The sequence below is a fragment of the Lonchura striata genome, chromosome 4 (assembly GCF_050655825.1).
Source record: "Lonchura striata isolate lonStrDom1 chromosome 4, ASM5065582v1, whole genome shotgun sequence".
Classification (NCBI taxonomy): Eukaryota; Metazoa; Chordata; class Aves; order Passeriformes; family Estrildidae; genus Lonchura; species Lonchura striata.
Genome location: NC_140706.1, coordinates 53,202,473 through 53,221,528, shown reverse-complemented (window position 1 = coordinate 53,221,528; position 19,056 = coordinate 53,202,473). Strand labels below are relative to the sequence as shown.

Sequence of the window (19,056 nt, the reverse complement as noted above, 5' to 3'; positions counted from 1 at the left end):
GCTTAATCCAGAACTGCATTGTAATAAAAAAACATAACAAATCAAAACTCCAAAAATAATCCATGGCCCTCCCACCCCCTGAAAAACCCACCCCAAAATTTTACAACTTTTTTTCACAAGCACGTCCATCAACCAGCTGTGATAATTTAATTTTGATAGCGTCACTTTACAGTGAAGAAAGCCAAATTGTTCAAGTACCTCTCTTCCAAGGAAATATGTAAAAGATATCTCTAAAAGAAATATTGGAAAGTAAGGATAACCTATTATCACTTGGCTCTGGTACATGTTTTTAATAAATTGGCTGTTACAGTGATAAGTGGAAAATTCAAACTTCCTCTTTTTATGGGATAAAATTAAGAAGTACCTAAGTCATAATATTGTTTATGTGAATAAATTATGGAAATATAGTTACAAAACCTTGAAGGAAAATGAAGGCTGCAAAACACTCCCTTGGGAAGTACAGAAGACTGGCATTGTTTCTGTTCATATTCCTGCTGGCAGTGATAAAATTTCTACCACCACCTTCCTGCTTCCCCCATCCTCACCCCAGCCCTTAAAAAAGGGGAGAAATTAATCTTCTGATGAGAGTTTACTGCATTTAATAATTCAGTATTAGTCATTGTATGCTATGTAGTTCAGACTTTGTTTTTTTTTTTTTCCTACCAAATACAAAGTGCAATTCCTTATGAGCTAAACCTTGGAAATTTCCCCATTTGTGCCAGTAATTGCTGCTGGAAGATAGAGGCCTTAGAAATCAATTAAAAATTTGTATTTCATGTGGATCAATTTTTTGATAACAAATTAAACACTTAACCCTAAAACAAAACAGCAAAATTACCAAGATGAAATAATTAAGGAAAAAAAAAAAAAGGAGAAGGCTGAACTTCATTGAAACTATTGTTTTGGGAAAACTATCCCTTTTGGGAAACAGTGAATATTGCCCAGTGTTTTGTAAGGTTTTTACTATTAAGGGACAAATAAAAGGGCAATAGGTTTATATGGTGGTGTTCTATTAAAACAAATGAACAAAAACTCAAAGCAAAAAACCTACTCGGGATTTAGGAAGCAATGAACTTTATAAGACTAAAAATTATGTCTGTGACATACAAAACAGATTTTTTGACAACTTCCTACTATATAACTGAACTTTTTTGGTTGTTTGGGGTGGTTTTTTTTTTTATTTCATTTAATCATTGGAACATGATTCACTGGAATATTTTGTCTGATCTAGTGTCTGACTGTACTTGATTTCCCACAGGTCCCAGAGCATTTTAAGCAATATGTTTCTACTTCTACATAGTTTCACATGTAGCAAATAGTTTCATGGTTGATTACAAGGTCTAGACAACTAATTTTGTGACATTCTGAATTGTATAAATAATAATGTCTGCTCAAGCATGCAGGAGGCTCTTACTGTTTTTCTCCAGATTTTCCACAAAGGTATTTAGTTTGATATTCCACTGAAGTATTCCGTCATTGTGCTTGTGACTAAAACATGATGATTTGCAACAGAAGTCTAAAGGGTATACATTATTTTGGAGCTTCCTTTTTAGATGGGGAATGAAGTGATAAGCTGGATATGCTAACCTGACAGATTGTAATGACAGAGTACACTTGAGGAAATCAGAATTACTGTTCTTTCAGAGTAGTATCCTGAGACTACCACTCAGTAACTACAGGAACAGAAATTCAGAGATGGATAAAGAAACCACCTGTCTAAAGCAGTCAGCTGAAACACATGAACAGACAGAACAGAGGGGAGTATATGAACTGTGTGACCTGTACTGCAAGGCAATTTGGTGAGAATCATTGATATAGAACATTGAATTTCTGGTGACTACCTTTCTGAACTACAAAATGAATGGAAATAGAAGAGGAAAAGGTATCTCACAGAGAGGTATGGTACCTCACATATCCTTTCGCTTTTGACCTTGGATCTCTCATTATGTCCAATTTAAAGATTTCCCTGGAAGTGTAGCATCAAAGGCAATGCTATTTGGAGCTTTTTTTTTCTTTTTCTGCCTGAGAATGAATTGCTAAAAATGTATGTTAAATTAAATTCAAAACCTTTGGGTTTTTCTAGAGTGCAAAGCAGCTCTAGAAAATGTATAACTACAGGTATAACTTTAGTAGTTGAGACTGTTGTAATGCTGTAATACATAATGAGATTCTGCAGCATTTCTTTTGGACACTGTAACAAAGTTTACCATCATTTTGCCCTCGAGCAGTAAAGGCCCAGTGCAGGAATACACTTCTGTGCTGCTGGTACATGCAAAATTTCATTCCACTTGTCATGGGGCACATCTCTGCAGGCTCATAGTTAATCAAGTGTGGTGGGCTAACCGTGGCTGGGCACCAGGTGTCCATCAAAGCTAGTCCATCACTTCCCTTCTTCAACTGGAAAAGGGGAGAGAAAGTGTAATTAAAGGCTCCATGGGCTGAGAGAAGGACAGGGAGAGGTCACACACTCATTGCTGACACAAACAGACTTGACTTGTGGATGTCAGTTTAATTTATTGCCAGTCAAATCAGGATACAGACAAATAAAATCAAGTCTTTATAAAAGCCTTTCACTCACCCCTCCCTTCTTCCCAGGCTTAACTTTGCTCTGGGTTTGCTCTAGCCCCCTGTGACAGCATTGCAGGGGGACAGGGAATGGGGTTGTGCTTAGTTCATTGCACACTGTCTCTGTGACTCCTTCCTCATCATGGGGAAGCTTCCTCACACTGTTGCCCTGCTCCAGCATCAGGTCCCTCCCATAGGAGACAGTCCTCCACCAAATTTTTCACCCTGGGTCCTTCCCATGAGCTGCAGTTCTTCACAAACTGTTCCAGCATAGATCCCTTCCACGAGGTCCAGTTTTTGAGGAACAGATTATTCCAGGGTCAGTGCCTCATGGGGTCACAAGTTCTGCCAGCAGACCTGCTCTAGTGTGGTGCCCTATCTCTCTGGGGCCACAGATCCTGCTGTGAGTCTCTCCTCCAAGCACGGGCTTCAGACAGAGTAGGAGACTCCTTTGCTCATCCAGTTGCTCCATCATGGCGCTGTCCACAGGCTGCAGGTGGATCTCTCTCCACCATGAACATCCATGGGCTGCAGGGACACAGCTTCTTCACTATGGGCTTTACCTCAGTTTGCAGGGGAATCTCTGCTCCAGGTCTGGAGCACCTCCTCTGCTCCTTCACTGTCTTTGGCGTCTGTGCATAAACATATATTTAGTGAAAGTTTATAAAAAATGTATTCTTTTTCTACTTTGAACCATGTAAGGTCAGCATGCAGGACAGGGGTCTATTTTCTCCTGCCATGATAAGCTAAGGAATCAACATCAACTAGAATCAACATCAACAAGATCTAGAAAAGATTCCATTTCATTAAAATCATTCTTACCTGTCTCTGATGAAGCCCAGTATGGTCAATGTGCCAGCTCTGGGGACAGCAAATTAATAAAAAGGGTGGTGTTAGTTTCTCTTCTGAGAACTTGACAACGGGACATTGTCTATGTCCTCCACATTGACCTATTTAATGTCCCAGCTGGCTCAGTTTTTTCTATAAAATCTGAGCTGTGCAGGCTGTTTTGCTGAAAGCAGAGGAGTTCTGGAAGTGGGTGAGATGTAGGAAGATAGGGTGAAGACTGGTGCCATGGAGTGTGGTGGAGGCTATGCTGCTCTGCCATTAGTGTCACTGGGAAGTCCTGCACTCAGGGGAACACTGTGGAGTTCCAGCTGCACACTCATCTGTAGCTCCACTTCTGGTTGCAGGACAACTTCTCTGGAGCTTGGTCAGATAGAGGAACAAAAAGATCCCGTGTGAGGCAGAGGTTGGAAGAGGAAGCAGGAAGTGAGGGACATCACCTTGCCCTCCAAAGAGTTCACATAATATAAAGCAAATATACTCAGTTTGTAAATTATCCTGTGATGGAGAAAACAGGTGCTCTCCTTGCTCGGAAAAAGAAATACAAAAGGTAAAGAGAATAACAAAGATGCTGTGTTTGTATTTTCATGCCCCATGATGTTCCAATGCCATGAAAGTATCAGTTCAGAGATAACTTCTTCAGTGAAGTGAGCACCATTTTTTGTCCCCTCTGCAACACCTTTACTTCTTTAGAAATAACTTAGAAAAGGGTGGCCCTTCAGAAGCCAGCTGTTGTGGCTGCCCCTGAACTGAAGTTGTTACAGTGGGGAGAGACCTTGGATTTCAGGGTCACATGTATCAGAGACTGAAGTCTAAAGGGAAGAGTGAAGTGTGTCAGGAGCAGAAAATAACAAAGGTTATCAGCCATTTTGTATCAAGGAAAGAAAGGATCAGGAAAAGTTAAAAAGTAAGGAAGGAGCAAGCCTCCAAGGAGATAATATGAGTGGAAAGAAAGGAGTACAAGAGATGGTCATCTCAAATCTAGTGCAGGTGAAAAATGGAACTGGACTCAGATTAATAGAACTGATAATTTTATGTCAGAATTTTAGTTTTGTAGCATTTGAGCCCAATTCTTAACTATCCTGATTGCTGATAATGAGGAAGCTGCATGTGCAATTGGGGAGGGGGGGGGGAGGGCGGGGTTGGCTGTGTTGCTCTTTTTCATTTTCCCTGAATTTTATCGGTGGAATAAAATGTGTTCTTGGGTCTCTTTAATAGTGTAAAGATCACACAAATTACACCAGCCTAAGAAAGCTAAGCTTGGATAGCACCACCTGAGCTGATGAGAAACCAGCTATAGGACTAAAGATGGTCATCTGAAGTTTTCTTATAACCCCAGTTTTTATATCCACTGGCAAATGAACGATTTATGTTGTCCATTCCATGTGTTTGTGTAAGTTCTTTGACTACACCTCTGCATGATGTGGTTTCCTTCTAGTTGTGAGTCTGTGTATTGACCTCCATCAGGACCAGTAAATAAACAAAACAAACAACTAATGGAACATTATATTCTGAGCAGCACATAAAACTTTGCATATGAATGGGGCTAAGTTAAATATATAGGATCAATTGTCATGGAAGATCTCCGGAGTGCTTCAGGAAGACAAGCTAAGGCTAGGATAGAAATGAAAGGCACTCAGAAAAAACAAAGACAAAAGAAAATACACCTGTTTATAATGTCTACCATAGTGACTGTGGTAGAATTGGAGATTTAGGCTGCCAAAAACAATTAAATCTTTTTGCAGGTCGAGTGCAATTTGGGCACTTCAAAAGATAGTTGCTTTCTTTACTTCTGCTTGTATGCATATTCAGTCAGGAAAGCAAATGCTGTCTCTGTAAGTGATGCTGGAAATGCCAGTGTAAACAGAATAAACTGAACATCTCTTCCTAAGAATATTGAACACTACATCACTTTTCAAGCTTTCCAATCTTGATATAGAGTGGTGCTTGTAAATTACAAGTCCAGTTTTTTTCTGCAGCATTTCTGAAACAAATAGCTAGAAGAACCTGAAAGCTTAAGACAATCTACTTGAGAAATTCTGTTGAACTAATTGAAAACTCAGCTAATTTTCCATCCATGACAAGCTACATCTACCATATCTGTACTTTTTAAATGATGCTTGCTCAAGTAATTCTGTTTTATTTTCTGCTTTTGCATCTCATTTTTTATTCAATTTGGAAATAGACATGTGACAGTTTTCTGTAAATGAGTCAGATTCAGAGAAATGAGACTTTTGGTTGGTGTGAATGGAATAATCTTGGTTTGGAATGGAATAATGTACCATAAATGCTCAAGACATGAAAATGTTAAACCTCCTGTGATTATCAAATAGGCAGCAATCTGAACCAGTTTATTCATGTACATCTGACTGTGAGAGTTCAGTGATGTTCTGAGTTGCTGGTCTGTTGAGCTAGTTTGAGTTTCAATACCAGAAAATAAGAAAACAAATGGATTGAGTAATTTGATAGAAAGAAAACCCTCAAAACCCCAGAAAAAAACATAGTCTAATTTGGGTTCTGCAAAATCCATTTAAGAAACAGAGCAAAATCAAAATTTTTACCTTTTTATACTTTGTTAAATCATCAGTGAACAAAAATGGGCTTAGCTTTTTGCACAGCTTGCACTTAATAATTATAGGTGATATTTGATACCTAAATCTACAGATATCTTAGGGAGGACAGTGCAGGAAGTTTGAGAAATACAGAAATCTGAACCAAATAGCAATAGGGTGGAGTAGAGACACAGGTGCAACCCCCAGGGTCTCACAGGTAAATGCTTCTGCCACTAGCTTTGGGATGCACCTTTTGAGGGTCTTTTAGAGTCTCTTTTCACTTCTGTGTTAATAAAACACCTGTTTCCTTAGCATGTTTGATAAAGCTTGAAATTTTGAAAATTGTTAGAGAGCTGCCATATGGTTCCCCAAGGGTTATAGGTTAAAATAGGTTGTCTGGATTTCTTTTAGATTAAACGGATGGGTTTTATTGTGTCTACACAAAGTATCTTTTAGTTATTAAGAAACAAGGAACAACTGGATGAAAAGCAGAGGAAACCAATTTCCTTGTCCATTGAAACAATGTGAGCTGGGTTTTTGGGAGTCTGATATTGCAGTCTTACAAAACAGAGTGGATTTGGGTTAGTCTTTGGAATATGAAATAATAAAATCTGTACTGGGTCAGTGCAAGGGTTTATCCAGTCCTTCAGCTGTCTGTCTCCAGTGGTGGCCACAAGCAGCTGCTTTGAGAAAAGCTGGCATTTGAAGAAATTCAGTATTTTCTTCAATGCTGTCCCAGTCCGTCACTTTGCAGCTCAAGGGATCTCCTGAACTGCTTTTTACCTGCTTATTTATTAAACCCCAAAGGATTTATGGTGCTCACTGGTGCAATCCAACTGAACTGTGTTTGTAGTTTTATAGCTCTATTTTCTACTGCAGCCCTCCATTGCATCTTTTAACCTGCCTAGTTTGAAAGTGCTTTTGTTTCAAAGCTGTCTTTTTTGGTTTACACTTGGATATCAGAGGGAGTCCCTGGTCTTTGGCCAACAGACAGGATTCATCTGTCTTCTGCATGTGTGGAGAAATGAGGCATCTGCCTAGGCAACACTGGCTTGTCTAAAAGCAACATTTGCAAACAAATCCTTTTTTTCATAATAGGTGCACACAATAAGCTCAGAATCACTGGGACAGCATGAAAAAACACTTGTAAAAATTTTAGCAGGAAAATTGTTATCAACAACAGTGTACCAACAGACTGATTATGAGACAATAAAGATGGTTTATTTGGTAGAATGAATTTATGTTGCAGTATAAACTGGCCATTAATGCTTTTCAAGTGCCATAGATTTGCCTTCATCTCCTTTTCACTTCTTATTTTCTGAGGCAAAATGAGAATTTATTCCTCTTTTGTCTGAAAAACACTATAAGAAGTATCAGGGTGTCTAGACTTGTATAATGTAATTCTCATGTTTTTATTAATGTATCATAGTTTTAGTTGTGATTCCCCCTCTTTGAACAGTTTTATTTGACAGCTGCTTTATGGTCATGATTATAAGTCATCCTTTTTGGTTTGATTGCAGCAGCAATCTGGGGACCATAGCAACGTGTTTTGCTTATGAAATATGTCAGTGAGAAATAAAGGTCTAGGCACCATTTCTTTAAACAATGAGAAATTATAGTTTAAAAAGGAAGAAAAAATGCCAGATCTTTTTTCAGTACTCTTTCTTGAAGATCCTGTAATGCTTCTGGAAATAGTAAGAAGATTCCTATTTCAGTTCTTTGTGCAACAGTTGCCTTTTGCATAGCCATCTTAGCAAAAACCTGAATGTAATGGTTGTTTTCCTTGTACAGTATTATTCTTGTTATTATCATTTGCAGGTGCTTAGAAAGCTCCAATTTTTATGTGATAATGAAAATATTTTGCTTCGTATTTTCTTAGTTTCACCAGTTGAAGTCAAAATCTTGTTGCTAAAATGCTTGACTGAGTCCCAACATCCAAATTATTTGCTATAGAATTTGTAACTGTCTCACAGCTCCCAAAAAGTTAAATTCCCATCATTGGGGAAGTTTCTGAAAGTAATTAAGGACATGTCTGAAAGAAGAGGAGATTGATATGCTCTTCTCTTCTGGATTGCTTTGGTATTGTAAAAGTGAAAGAAAATTTTGTTGTCTGGTCACATCTATTCTGCATAGACAAAGTAGCACAAAGCTGCTGAAAATTACTTATGGGCCTTGCAATGCTATTTGGAATACCTGATAGTGTATATTAAAACGTGTTGGTTTTTTTTTAGTGAATTGAATATGATGTATTCAGACTTAATTTTCAGTGTCTCAGCTGAGGTGACTGGGTAGAAATGGAGGGCATGAATGGTGAACCCAAACTCACAGTAAAAAGCTATCTACTTTAATAACATTCCAGTGTCAATTACTGGCAAAAACCATGCTGTGACTTTCCCTGAGAGAAGGTTCACAAAGGGTAGAAGTGCCTTTTGGTCCTTGCTCAAGCAGTTAATTGCCCAGGAAAAAGTCTTTGCAGTGTGAGTGCCTGGTGTAGCGACTAAAGCTTTTCCCTGAGTTGTACCACTAAATCCTGTTCTGAGTATGTCTCCTTGGTCTTTTATTGAAGCTCTCTGTTTCCCTGTAATTCCCCATGCCTCACTTTCCCATAAAATCCCTACAAACCCTTCTAGGCTCCACAGTGTTACCTGGGCAGAAGGTGCTGCACAGCTCCCTGGGGTTGCCTGTGGGCTGACTTTCAGGTGGAAGCTCCTGCTGAAGCCCTTCTCATCCATCCAGATGGTGATTTTCATGAAACTCACTCTGTTGCTTGTACCAGTTAGTACTGACCACTGTAAAAAATAATTTGAAGGACAGACAGTGTGATCACTTCCAGCATGTGCGTTTGAATGTGTACATTTAATGGGCTGCACATGAGTGCAGGACAAAAGCAAGTCAAAGAGTTGTTCTGGCCATGATAAACCCAAACTGATGGTTCTGTCCAAAACACCTGCCAAAATTTATTGGGTAATTGACATAAAGTCATGGGGCCAATGGCTCAGAGTGGCAGCTGTGGGTTGTTTTCAATATTGCTGGATATATTTACAACAATGCAGGGATTATATGTTGTTGATATCAATGAATAAAACTGCAGCCTTATTTAGCACAGAGTTTGGTCCAGGGATTTGTTGATTTCCATGGTGGCAGCAATTGTTTGATTTATGTGGTTATTTTTCTCTATTCATTTGACTAACAGATTATCAAAATCTGCCCTTCCTCATGCAGTTGCTGCTAGAACTCAAAAATCACCCTTTCATTGCCTTTTTACTGTATGCTCCTAAGGCCACATTTGTGAGTCTCATTCCTCAGGACAGCAATCTGTAAAATTGTTGCAAATACTTAGCTGTGAGAGGTTTAATTAATGACAGAAGCCTTCAATAAATAACAGTTGCAATTTGGACTGTGATGATTTAATGATTCTTGCATTCTGTGTAGTGCATGTTTTGTTAAATTTCTGTGTCACGTGACTGGCACTGACATGAATCACATCTTACCAATATCCCTGTGTGCACAGAGGAAAAGGAAACCTCAAACCAAATATTCTGAAATATTTGAAATATTTGATAGGTAATGCATGCAAGTATCTCTCCTTAGAGATCTAAAGGATGATAGCATTTCAATGCTAGGTAGGAAGAAAAAGAAAACAAAAAGTTAACAAATGCCTTGGATAATTTCAAAAGTTAATGAAACAGCTTCCCCAAGTAAAGCCTTATATTAAATGTTTTGCAGAAGCATCTGTTAGTAATGCTACAGGATTTTGATAATGCTGCTGCGTTGTACTGTATTTGTTTAAACAGAGTCTTTCTGTTGATGAATAGTGATAGTCACCAAAAAAATAATGAAAGAAATTACAAAAGGATAACTCCAGCCCTTTTAAAACTGATATTTTGGACAGACTGAAATTCTGTTTGTGTACCCATGCAGAACCTGGCAGCATTTAAAGTCATGTGCATCATAAAAGTGATAAATGTGGTTGTTCTGAAATAGTATAAAGGAAGAAATAACCCAAAAGTTATAAACAGTGCTTCCTTTCTTAACTAAATTTAGTAGGCTTATGTCTATTTACATGTTAGCTTTGTGTATGTTTGTCAGCACAACTCTGCCAGCTGAATCATGAGCATACCACCTGGAGGTGATGTTGTTGGAATATATTTCAGTGAAAGCAGAAGGACAGGAATAATCTATCTAATCCATGTTTTCCTGCTCCAGGTTCTTAGTTAGTTCATGCTAGACTATGAGAAGGATAATGTGCAACCCCCATAAGACAAATACTTGAAATAAATGTTTATATCCTTGTTCAAGGAGTACAATTTTCTAAGTTGCAGTTATTTCTGAAAAACCTGAACATGAGTTTGCAAGCAATTTAATTAGAGACTTTATCTCATCTCCATTTTCAGCTAGTAAATATAAGAAAAGCAGAATTTAAATGGATTTAAACATGCTTATTTTTGATGATCAAGTACTTTAGACATGAAGGGGCAAAAATTGGTGTGTATAAAACTGGTAAGTTGTTTCATACCTTAAGAGGGGCTATTTAATACTGTTCAGCTAAGTAAATGAGAGCATTAATTGAACAGAATTCCATGGCCAATCTGCGATATCCATTTAGATAAAAATGCTGTGTAAAAGTGCTGTGAATTAGTGGTGTGCAAGTTGGATATTTGAACCCTAATGTGTAACTCTCCTTTGCAGTAATCTTCGAGTTCAGTGTTGTACTGAATACTCCTCTGCTGTGGGCTCTGAGAAGGTAACTGAGCCCAGAAATTCCTAGCTGAAGTGATTGTGTTGAATTTAATGGTCTGAGGAAGTCTGCTTTTCCAAGACATAAGATTTAGACTACATATTTATGCAGCACTCCATAATTCTTCATGTGGCTTCACTTGACCTTGAAAAATAAATCACTTATTGATTCTTTTTCTTCAAATATCTGTGGGATTATTAAGTCAGTTGTGCTAATGTGGGGTTTTTTTTGTGTTTTGCTGCTGTGTAAGGCTTAGTGTCCCAGTATCATCATTTCTGAGTTATCAGACTGGGGTAATACTCCCAGGATGATGATATCTCTTCTTCTTGTCTGTTGGGTGTTTTATATCTTGGGACAAAATTTCATTTTTCTAGGTGGTCTTAGCAGTCCATGTAGCATTAATAACCCAAGGATATATGGGTTGAAAGAGATACTCTTCTCTATTAGATGAGCTCCTCTAAGACTTAGTAGCATCTTCTTGGACAGCAAATTAAAACTAACAAAAGTGCATATTAAAGGTTCAAGGCTATTTGTAGAGGTAATTTCTACATGAACTCCTGTACTTGATGTGTCAGCCTTTTGAAGGGTTATGACTGCACAGCTGCTTGTATTTCCTTTCCTTCCAATGACTTTCTCAGGTTTTTTTGTTTTTGTTGTTGGGCTGTTAAGATTGGCATCACTTGTTATGGTCATATTATTCACAGAGTGTGACCATATAAATTTTTTATTGCATTGCATTATTCAAAGCATGCATGGCCATGTGTGGGCCATTTGTGAATATGTGATTTGTGTTTTTTTTTTTTTTCTTTTTAAGTTACGTGATCTGTTGCCGTGTGAGACCGGCTCTGGGTGGGCGCCAGTGGGAGGAGAGAGAGGCTTCTCCCCTTCAGCTCTGCGAGGCTCAGTTCGAGCGCGGGAACAGACGAGAGGGCAACACGGGACTTGGGTGCAAACACGTGTTTATTGTGGGAGCGTGTTCCCGAGACACCGGGACACTGACTGGGGGTCGGTTATACCCCGTGCTGGGGGCGGGGGGAACCTGAGCCACGGACAATGGGACGGGAGGCAGGGGACAGGGGCAGGGAAACCGCGGGGACAGTGATGGGAAAGGCGGTGGGGGCAGGGACAGACCGCGTGGCGAGGGGGAAGGATAAGGGGACAAAGGGACAAGGGACTGAGGTGGGAGGGGAAATGGGGGGGGAAGAAGAGAAAATTACAAATCCCACAGTGATCAGTAGCAAAGTTCCTCTATTTTTTAGTGACATGTTTACATATGTGTATATCTAAAAGTAGTAGCCATGGGAGCCATAATCAGTAAGGAAATGACAACTTGCTATTCAGTTTATTGAATAACTGAGTTATAGAGATAAACAATATACAGGCATTGCTTTAAAATATAAATCATAAAATCTAATAATAATTTAGCATTCTGTTGATGCAACAGATAGAACAGTAAGTAATTAATCAAAATACATCTATTGTCAAGAAACTCTCCTGATCCAAGAAATGCAATAGGGTTTTTTTTTTTCACATGGAGTAAACAGATACTACCCAGTGTTTAATGCTGTATTTTAAAGCATCTTCCCAGGATGCTTTTGAAAAATAACTTAACTCAGGTATATTTTCAAAATCCTTGTTCTGAAATTCTGAGATGGTCTTGCATACCTGTAAACACTTACTTTTAATTTTGTAGCACATACACGAGTGGCAGTGGCAAGTTCTACAGTACAGCACCATCCAGTCAAATAAATGAGTCAGAACATACCATTTTAAAGACTGTTTTCTTGTCTCTGATATTTCTCAGCTCAGTGGACTAGGAGATTCACTTTTTGTGTATTTTCTCCTTCTGATTAGATAGACTGGGTTTCCAAAATTTGGAGTCATCTATTATTGGTAAGGTCATACAGTATTCAGCAAAAGAGAAGGTTTTTTATATTGCAGAACTTGAGGATGAAAAATTTAAGGCAATACTTGGGATTATAAGGATTTCAAAACTTAAAACAGTAATAATCCTCACTGGTTAGGATCTAGTAAATCTTTGCAATACTGTAAGGTTAGCTGGCATGTCTACAGCCGGACTCTGAGATTTTGAACCTTGCTAAATATTGTTGATTTTCAAAGACCTATTATGAAGTGATTGCATTTTTAAAAACTGTCTTTTTTCATTAGATTTTTCAGACTTGGCAGTAACTAAGTATTGAAGTATTGCAAACTGGTTGGAGACAGGCTTGTCTTAGCACTTCTTGATTCATACCTGGATAGCATGATCTGATAGAAATCAAAGCAAAAGGTGTGCTGTCTTTCATTGCAGATGCCATATTTACTATATGCATAGAAATTTGCCCTATGTTTTACAGAAGTCTTGTAATGTAAAAACTGAAAAACTGTTTTGGTTTGTCTAAGAGTCCTCTGTGAAAGCAATGGAATGTTCTCTGAAATTCCGTGTAGTTTTGGTGTTTGTTGTTTACAGTGATTTGACAGCACTGTAACCCTCAATAAAACCTGCATTTGTGCATACTTGGATGCATTCCCATGTTTTTCATGTTTTTCTCCTGATCGATGGAATAGTCAGTCCCCTTGGGGATGGTCACACCTGTTTGTCACTGTGGTTCCAGAGTAATGCCTCTAAATTTTTTGTGGCTATTTAGCACCTCAGTTCATAGTACATTTATGTGTGATAGCTGAACCGAGTTGTAGCTGTGTTCTCATGCTGTCCTCAAGAGACAGCTGGGCTTTTTGCTGGGCTTTACAAAGTGTTTTCAAGTGTGATGTGACTCAGCTGTACTGTATCTGATCGCTGGATTTATGCTGGATATCATATGTTTTCTTCCCAAACTGAGACTCAACCAATAGGGACTCAATTTCTATGGAAATAGCTGTCATAAAGTCGATTCTGTAGCTCATTGTAGTCTGTAAATTAGGTAAAATAGATGGTGGAAAGCAGGTTTTTTTCTACTTGTTATCCCTTTGCTCTCTGCCTAACTGCTGCTGTTGATTAAGTTTAATCCCAAAGCACATCAGAATTAAAAGACTTTGCATTTTTATAAGTCTTCTGAAGAACTGCTTTTTCTCCTCAGTTCTATGGTGAACATAAGTTGTTATTCTCAGTGGGGTTAAAGGAAACAATCACATGTAAGTTGTAAATCTGACTGCAGTGTTTGTGGCCACTGGAGGCTGTTCTGGATGTATGCTGTGACAAAACGTTTAAACATCACTTTTATTTTCATAAGGTTTTAGAATAATCTGTACAGACTATAGCAGACAGAGGTAAAAAGTTAATTTATGGTGTTTTATATTTTAAACTAAGTAACAATAAAGATGAAAAAGCCACTAGAAAAAAAAAATCCAATATGCTATCTCCTAGACAAAATATAATTCATGGGGATGAAAGCTACAGCTCTACTGGACAGTAGAGTTGTCATGATTTGACACTGGCACAATGCCAGTGCCCCCATGAAAATGCAATCTCTCAATTGATCAAGCTGTGAAATGCAATTGAGAACAGAGCAAAGCAGGCCCAAGCTTAATAACAGGAAAAAAAAACAAACAAAAAACTTTATTAAGCTACTACTATAAAAGAAAAAAAGAAAGGGAAAAAAAAAAAAAACCACACAAAGATCAAAATGAAAACCTTGCAAAGCATTCCTCCTCCCACCACCCAACTCCAACAAACCACAGTGAGACACAATCTGGACCCCAATCAGGTTTCCACCCTCCAAACAATCGATACTCAGTCCATCGAGGGAAACAGTCTCTCCTATGCCACAGACCCCCAAAGAAACACAGCTGGAACATCCTGTGTTTCCATGTCACACATGGCACCGCCCAGAGAAAAAGTTTGCCATGGTGACCCTTCTCCTTTCCATGCACAGTACTCTCACCACCAATGCATGGATGGACAGACTGCTTTTAGGATTTTTCCTTTCAAGGATCCCCTGCCAAGAGGGGGGAAAAAACAACAGTTCAGTTTTTTCATTTTTTGGGACCACAGTCCCCCCATTTTCCCATTTTCCCCTGGGGCTGAGGGTCCAAGAACAGAGATGATCTTCTCTTCTCCTTCTTTTGAGGAAAGGGGGCACCACCACAAACCCCCTAACTTTTCTCTGTTTGCTCCACTTCTGTCTTTTCCCAGCTGAAGCAGGTCTCTTGGCTCACTGGCATCCTCCCAAAATACAGTCTCTCTTGGAGTAGAAAAATTGTTTCAGTTTGTGGCCAACAAGGAAAAAGTCCAGCCAAAAAGCCACTCCTCATCTCCTCCCATCTAGAATTTCTCCTTTTAACATTCCAGGGTCCAAGCTGTCTCTCTTCCTGTCTTTCAAACTGAGGAGGGGAAAAATTTCACAAAGCTTTCATTTCTCAGGAAGGGTTAAAAGTCCAAACTCCCTGGCTGGCTCTCTGCCTGGGCTCCGGCTCCCACAGGCAGCTGGGCACTTTGCAGCCCCCCTCGCTCTTCTCCTTCCCCACGGTGAAACTGCTGATAAAAACTGCTGCTGCTGCTGTCTTATTCTCTCTCTCTCTCTCTCAAGTCTGGGGGGGAACGGAGACATCCCAGATTTCCTCTACCCTTCCATCTGCAGGGGCCAGCCCGGTTCCAGTCCCTCCACCCTTGGCCCCCCTCAGTCAGGCCATGGGGCTTCCCCTCCCCACCCAGCCACGGCCGGGCAGGGGAGAGGCTGCACTGCATGCTGACAGGAACCAAAGAGAGTGAGTTCTCCTGGGAATTCTGCTTTTAACCCCTCTGTGTTCTCAGAGGCGTGTCCACCTTCAATTGGTCCATATCCAAATTGACCTCTTCCTTACGGAAAAATTATTTTTCCGTGTCAAACCATGACAAGAGTTTTGACTCCTTTAAAATAGCTGAAGGAGTAAGTTTTGCTCCTTGATTTAATGTGACCCTTTGAAGTAATTGTCAAGCATTTTATCTTTGGAATTTGCAGTTAAACAAAGCACCACAAGTGGTCACCATGCTGTCACTGGTAGGGAATGGAATAAGAAAACAGTCACAAAAAATAACTTTGACATGTTTGCAGTCAAAGCTGTGAAATTTTTTTTGATACTCTCCCATTCAGAGGAGGAACGTTTTGGAAAAGCAATGTCATGTTTCAAGATGTATCAGTATCAACCCTTACTGACTCCTAAATCTAAGTAACTGACTACTTTTTTCCTACTATCTGCCTTTCAGTGGGGAAGATTTAAGTCCTTTTCTTTGTCTTACATTTCTTACTTTTTTTCTCTTACATTTCACTTTTTTGTTTTATTTGTAATACTTTTACTTGCATCAATTATCAGCTGATGTCTGTTGTCTTCCTATTGCTGCATCTTTTGGTGACTTATTACAAGCATAGTAATAAAATAGTAAGTATTCAAATAAATAAATCAATAAATTCAAGCACTCTTATACCAGAGCTAGTTTGAGATATAAACTATAGGTGAACTTATTCCCTTGTGAAGAAATAGACAGGAACATGATCTTTGTTATAAACCACAGCTTTTCACTGTGGTTGTTGAAATACCATAGTCAGTAATCTCAATAATTGAAGTAACTGCAATGATTGAGAAAATATCCTTCCATGTTGTTTTTTCTCTCTCTCCCTTCAAAACACACACAGTTACACATACAGGTGCTTCAGAGAGAGGGATGCAATGAATGTTCCTGGCAGTTTTGTTGTTAATACATCCAACAGCTCTTCCTGCCTTTCCAGTAATTAGATGAAGCCAGGGAATAAAAGTTTTTCATGCTCTTATCTGTTTCACCTACTAATTTACTTTTGTGCTGTTTGTTTTAATAAGAAGCAATAACAATACACAGAATAGTAATAAAAGATGCTCATTAATGCTCTCAATTTTAAAAAGTCACCTAGAAGTAGTTTGGTTGATCCTAAAAATATTTTAAATAAATTATTTGGTCCCTTCTTAGTCTTTAGAGAGACAAATGATTTTTGTTTACCCTGTTAAGAAAAATGATAAGGAAATATCTATTTACAGTCTTTTTATTACATAATGTCTTTGAGAAGGGGGAGTTGACTCCTCTCAGATACATGGAGAAAGGGCAGAAGGCAGGACTGGGTCACATATGGAAAAAGTCAATAATTATTCAGTTTCATTAGGAAGCCTCTGAGAGAAGGTAATTTTTGTCTTTTAAAATGGCAAGAAGGTCTCAAGGAAATTTCAGTACTTGAAAAAACTTTAATCATTACTTTAAAATGTTGCCTTATAATAGTAACCATCCCTAGGAGTAATGCTGTGAGGGTAGTAGAAGGCTGCTGTGTGAACAGATGTCCAGGTAACTCCTTTGCTCTGAAGCGGTGTTAAAGAGTGCTGCCTAACTTGTAAAGATCTTTCATTTTATATTTTGCTATACTTGAGAAGAAAGAAGAGGGGTTTTGTTTCAGACTTTCTTTTCCAGTACCTGGACATCTAGTAATTTTCAGCTTTTCCCATTTTATTAGTTAGCTCCCTAAAAGTAAATAAGAAGGATTACTATGTTAATATGGAGTCAGAACTTGGATATGCTAAAAATGAATCACACTGCATATGCATAGTTAAAGGAGCAGCTCTGGGAAAGGAAAGAATTTTGTTATTCCAACCTTTCTAGCTTTCCCAGTTTAGTTGTTGCCTTAATGAATATTTGGATTTATTCTGGTCTTTTTTTCTCTGCTTCTTCAAAAAATTTATTTTGAGTCCACACAGAAAGAACAGAAATATTAAATTTTGGTCAGATACACTGCTTAATTGCTACAATCACTATGTTACTTGAACACCAAGTTCTTGAACACATCTATGATTATAACTTGAAAATTCAAGGAGCTTCTGAGCAGTAAAAAGTAGTAAAATAAGACAGTAGATATATCACAATGCCTGTTATTTAAACATGTAAAAGTGAGCTGGGTAGTGGGCTAGTAATTCAAACCTCAAGAAGACAATTTGTGTCAGAACTAGGATTTCTTTTCTATGAACTCAGTTTTAACTTGGTTGTTACAGGAACAAATTTGGGCTCAAGTGTTTTGTATAAGTGAAGAGATCAGTCTTGATTCTATTTTCCCCCAGCCCTTATTTGAAGAGTTGTAATACTGGAGATAAGGATCACTCAGGTGTTTACTTCTTTCTGCTGTTTAGTCAATGTAGTGATGTGCATATCTTGCCTTGAATCAAATAATATGAGAACTTGAGAGTCAGTTAACTTGAAACTGAATTTAAACAAATTCTGTTTTACTGTAATACATACCTGTCAGTAGCATTCAATTATAATTTGTAGATCTTGAGGAGTTTGAGTTCAAGGTAAGGATTTTTTACAGACACAACTGAAAAATTAAACTGAATCAGTAAGCAGGAAAACATAAATCAATGCAATAAAGAACTTGGCATTCTACTTCCCCTCCTGTGTGCCTTTTTCTGCCTTACCCCACATATTTACAGTTGTTCTATCAAATGCCTTCTCCTGGAAACTAAAATAGTATGCTCAAGGGCTTGATGAGGATCAGCAAGCTTAGTGATCAGTTTCAAATGAAGTATCAGAATCTGGAGTTTTTGTGTCATCTTTGCTCAAGCCTGTCCAGAGATTCCATGCAGCACTTCAAAAAATTATTGGGATACAGAGGGACAAGGATGGGAAAAGCAGAAACCAGTGCAATACCCAAGAAATGCTTAGGATATACTGACATGTTCCTGTTGGGGGCAGAGTAGAAGTCATCTTAGGCTTGTGATATGCAAGTTTGCATATTCCTTAATGTTTTTTAAAAAGTAAATTATTTCTTTGCTGTGGGAGTAGTACTGGTATTTGCTGGAGTCCCTGCAGCTGCTCAGTGCTTCATCCCTGTCTGCCTCAGTGCCATCCTTCTTGTGGGCCCCACCATACCACAGAGTTGGACTATCTGAGTCCACACTCTATTTAAGAGAAAGATAAATTTATAAAAGCATATAATAGGAAGGAAATCAACCTCCCACTGTGAATAGCACCATAATATATCTATTTCTTACTAGCTCTCCGTGCATGAGTTTTGAATTTATCTGGATGTTTGGAAGCCTCACTGGGAAGCCCAGTGAGGAAAACCATGACTCACCTATGCAATGTTATTTTGTTTTGCAGGAAAAGGCTCAGTGCTTTCAGAAAGCTCTTGCTTCCCAAGCAGACAAATCCACTCAGACAGAACTCGTAGTCCATGATGTAAGTAGCTGTATCAATTTTTATCATGTTTGTGGGTGTTCAGACTTCTATCAGCTGGTTTGCCTCTGCTATTGTTGTGTCCATGCATGGATTTGGTGATTCTAAAGTACCTTCAGAAACATGAAAAGATAATTATAACTGCCTGCCAGCACACCAATGCCCTGTTAATTTTAGGCTTTATGAAGAGATGA

At 38.6% G+C, this 19,056-nt stretch overlaps 1 protein-coding gene across 8 annotated transcripts in view; it reads left to right on the top strand.

The window, feature by feature from the left end:
- CCSER1 (coiled-coil serine rich protein 1) overlaps positions 1–19,056 on the top strand; it is a 641,644-nt gene that overhangs the window by 370,377 nt on the left and 252,211 nt on the right. For 7 of the 8 annotated variants that reach the window (XR_014955187.1, XM_085579114.1, XM_021550301.3 and 4 more), the window contains one exon: positions 18,788–18,865. The exons of the other annotated variant lie outside the window; for it this stretch is intronic. Coding sequence is in view for 6 of the 7 variants with exons in the window: in XM_085579114.1 (XP_085435240.1) it covers positions 18,788–18,865 (78 nt within the window). In the remaining variant the exon portion in view is untranslated. The remainder of the gene's footprint in view (positions 1–18,787; positions 18,866–19,056) is intronic. 8 annotated transcript variants of the gene reach the window in all.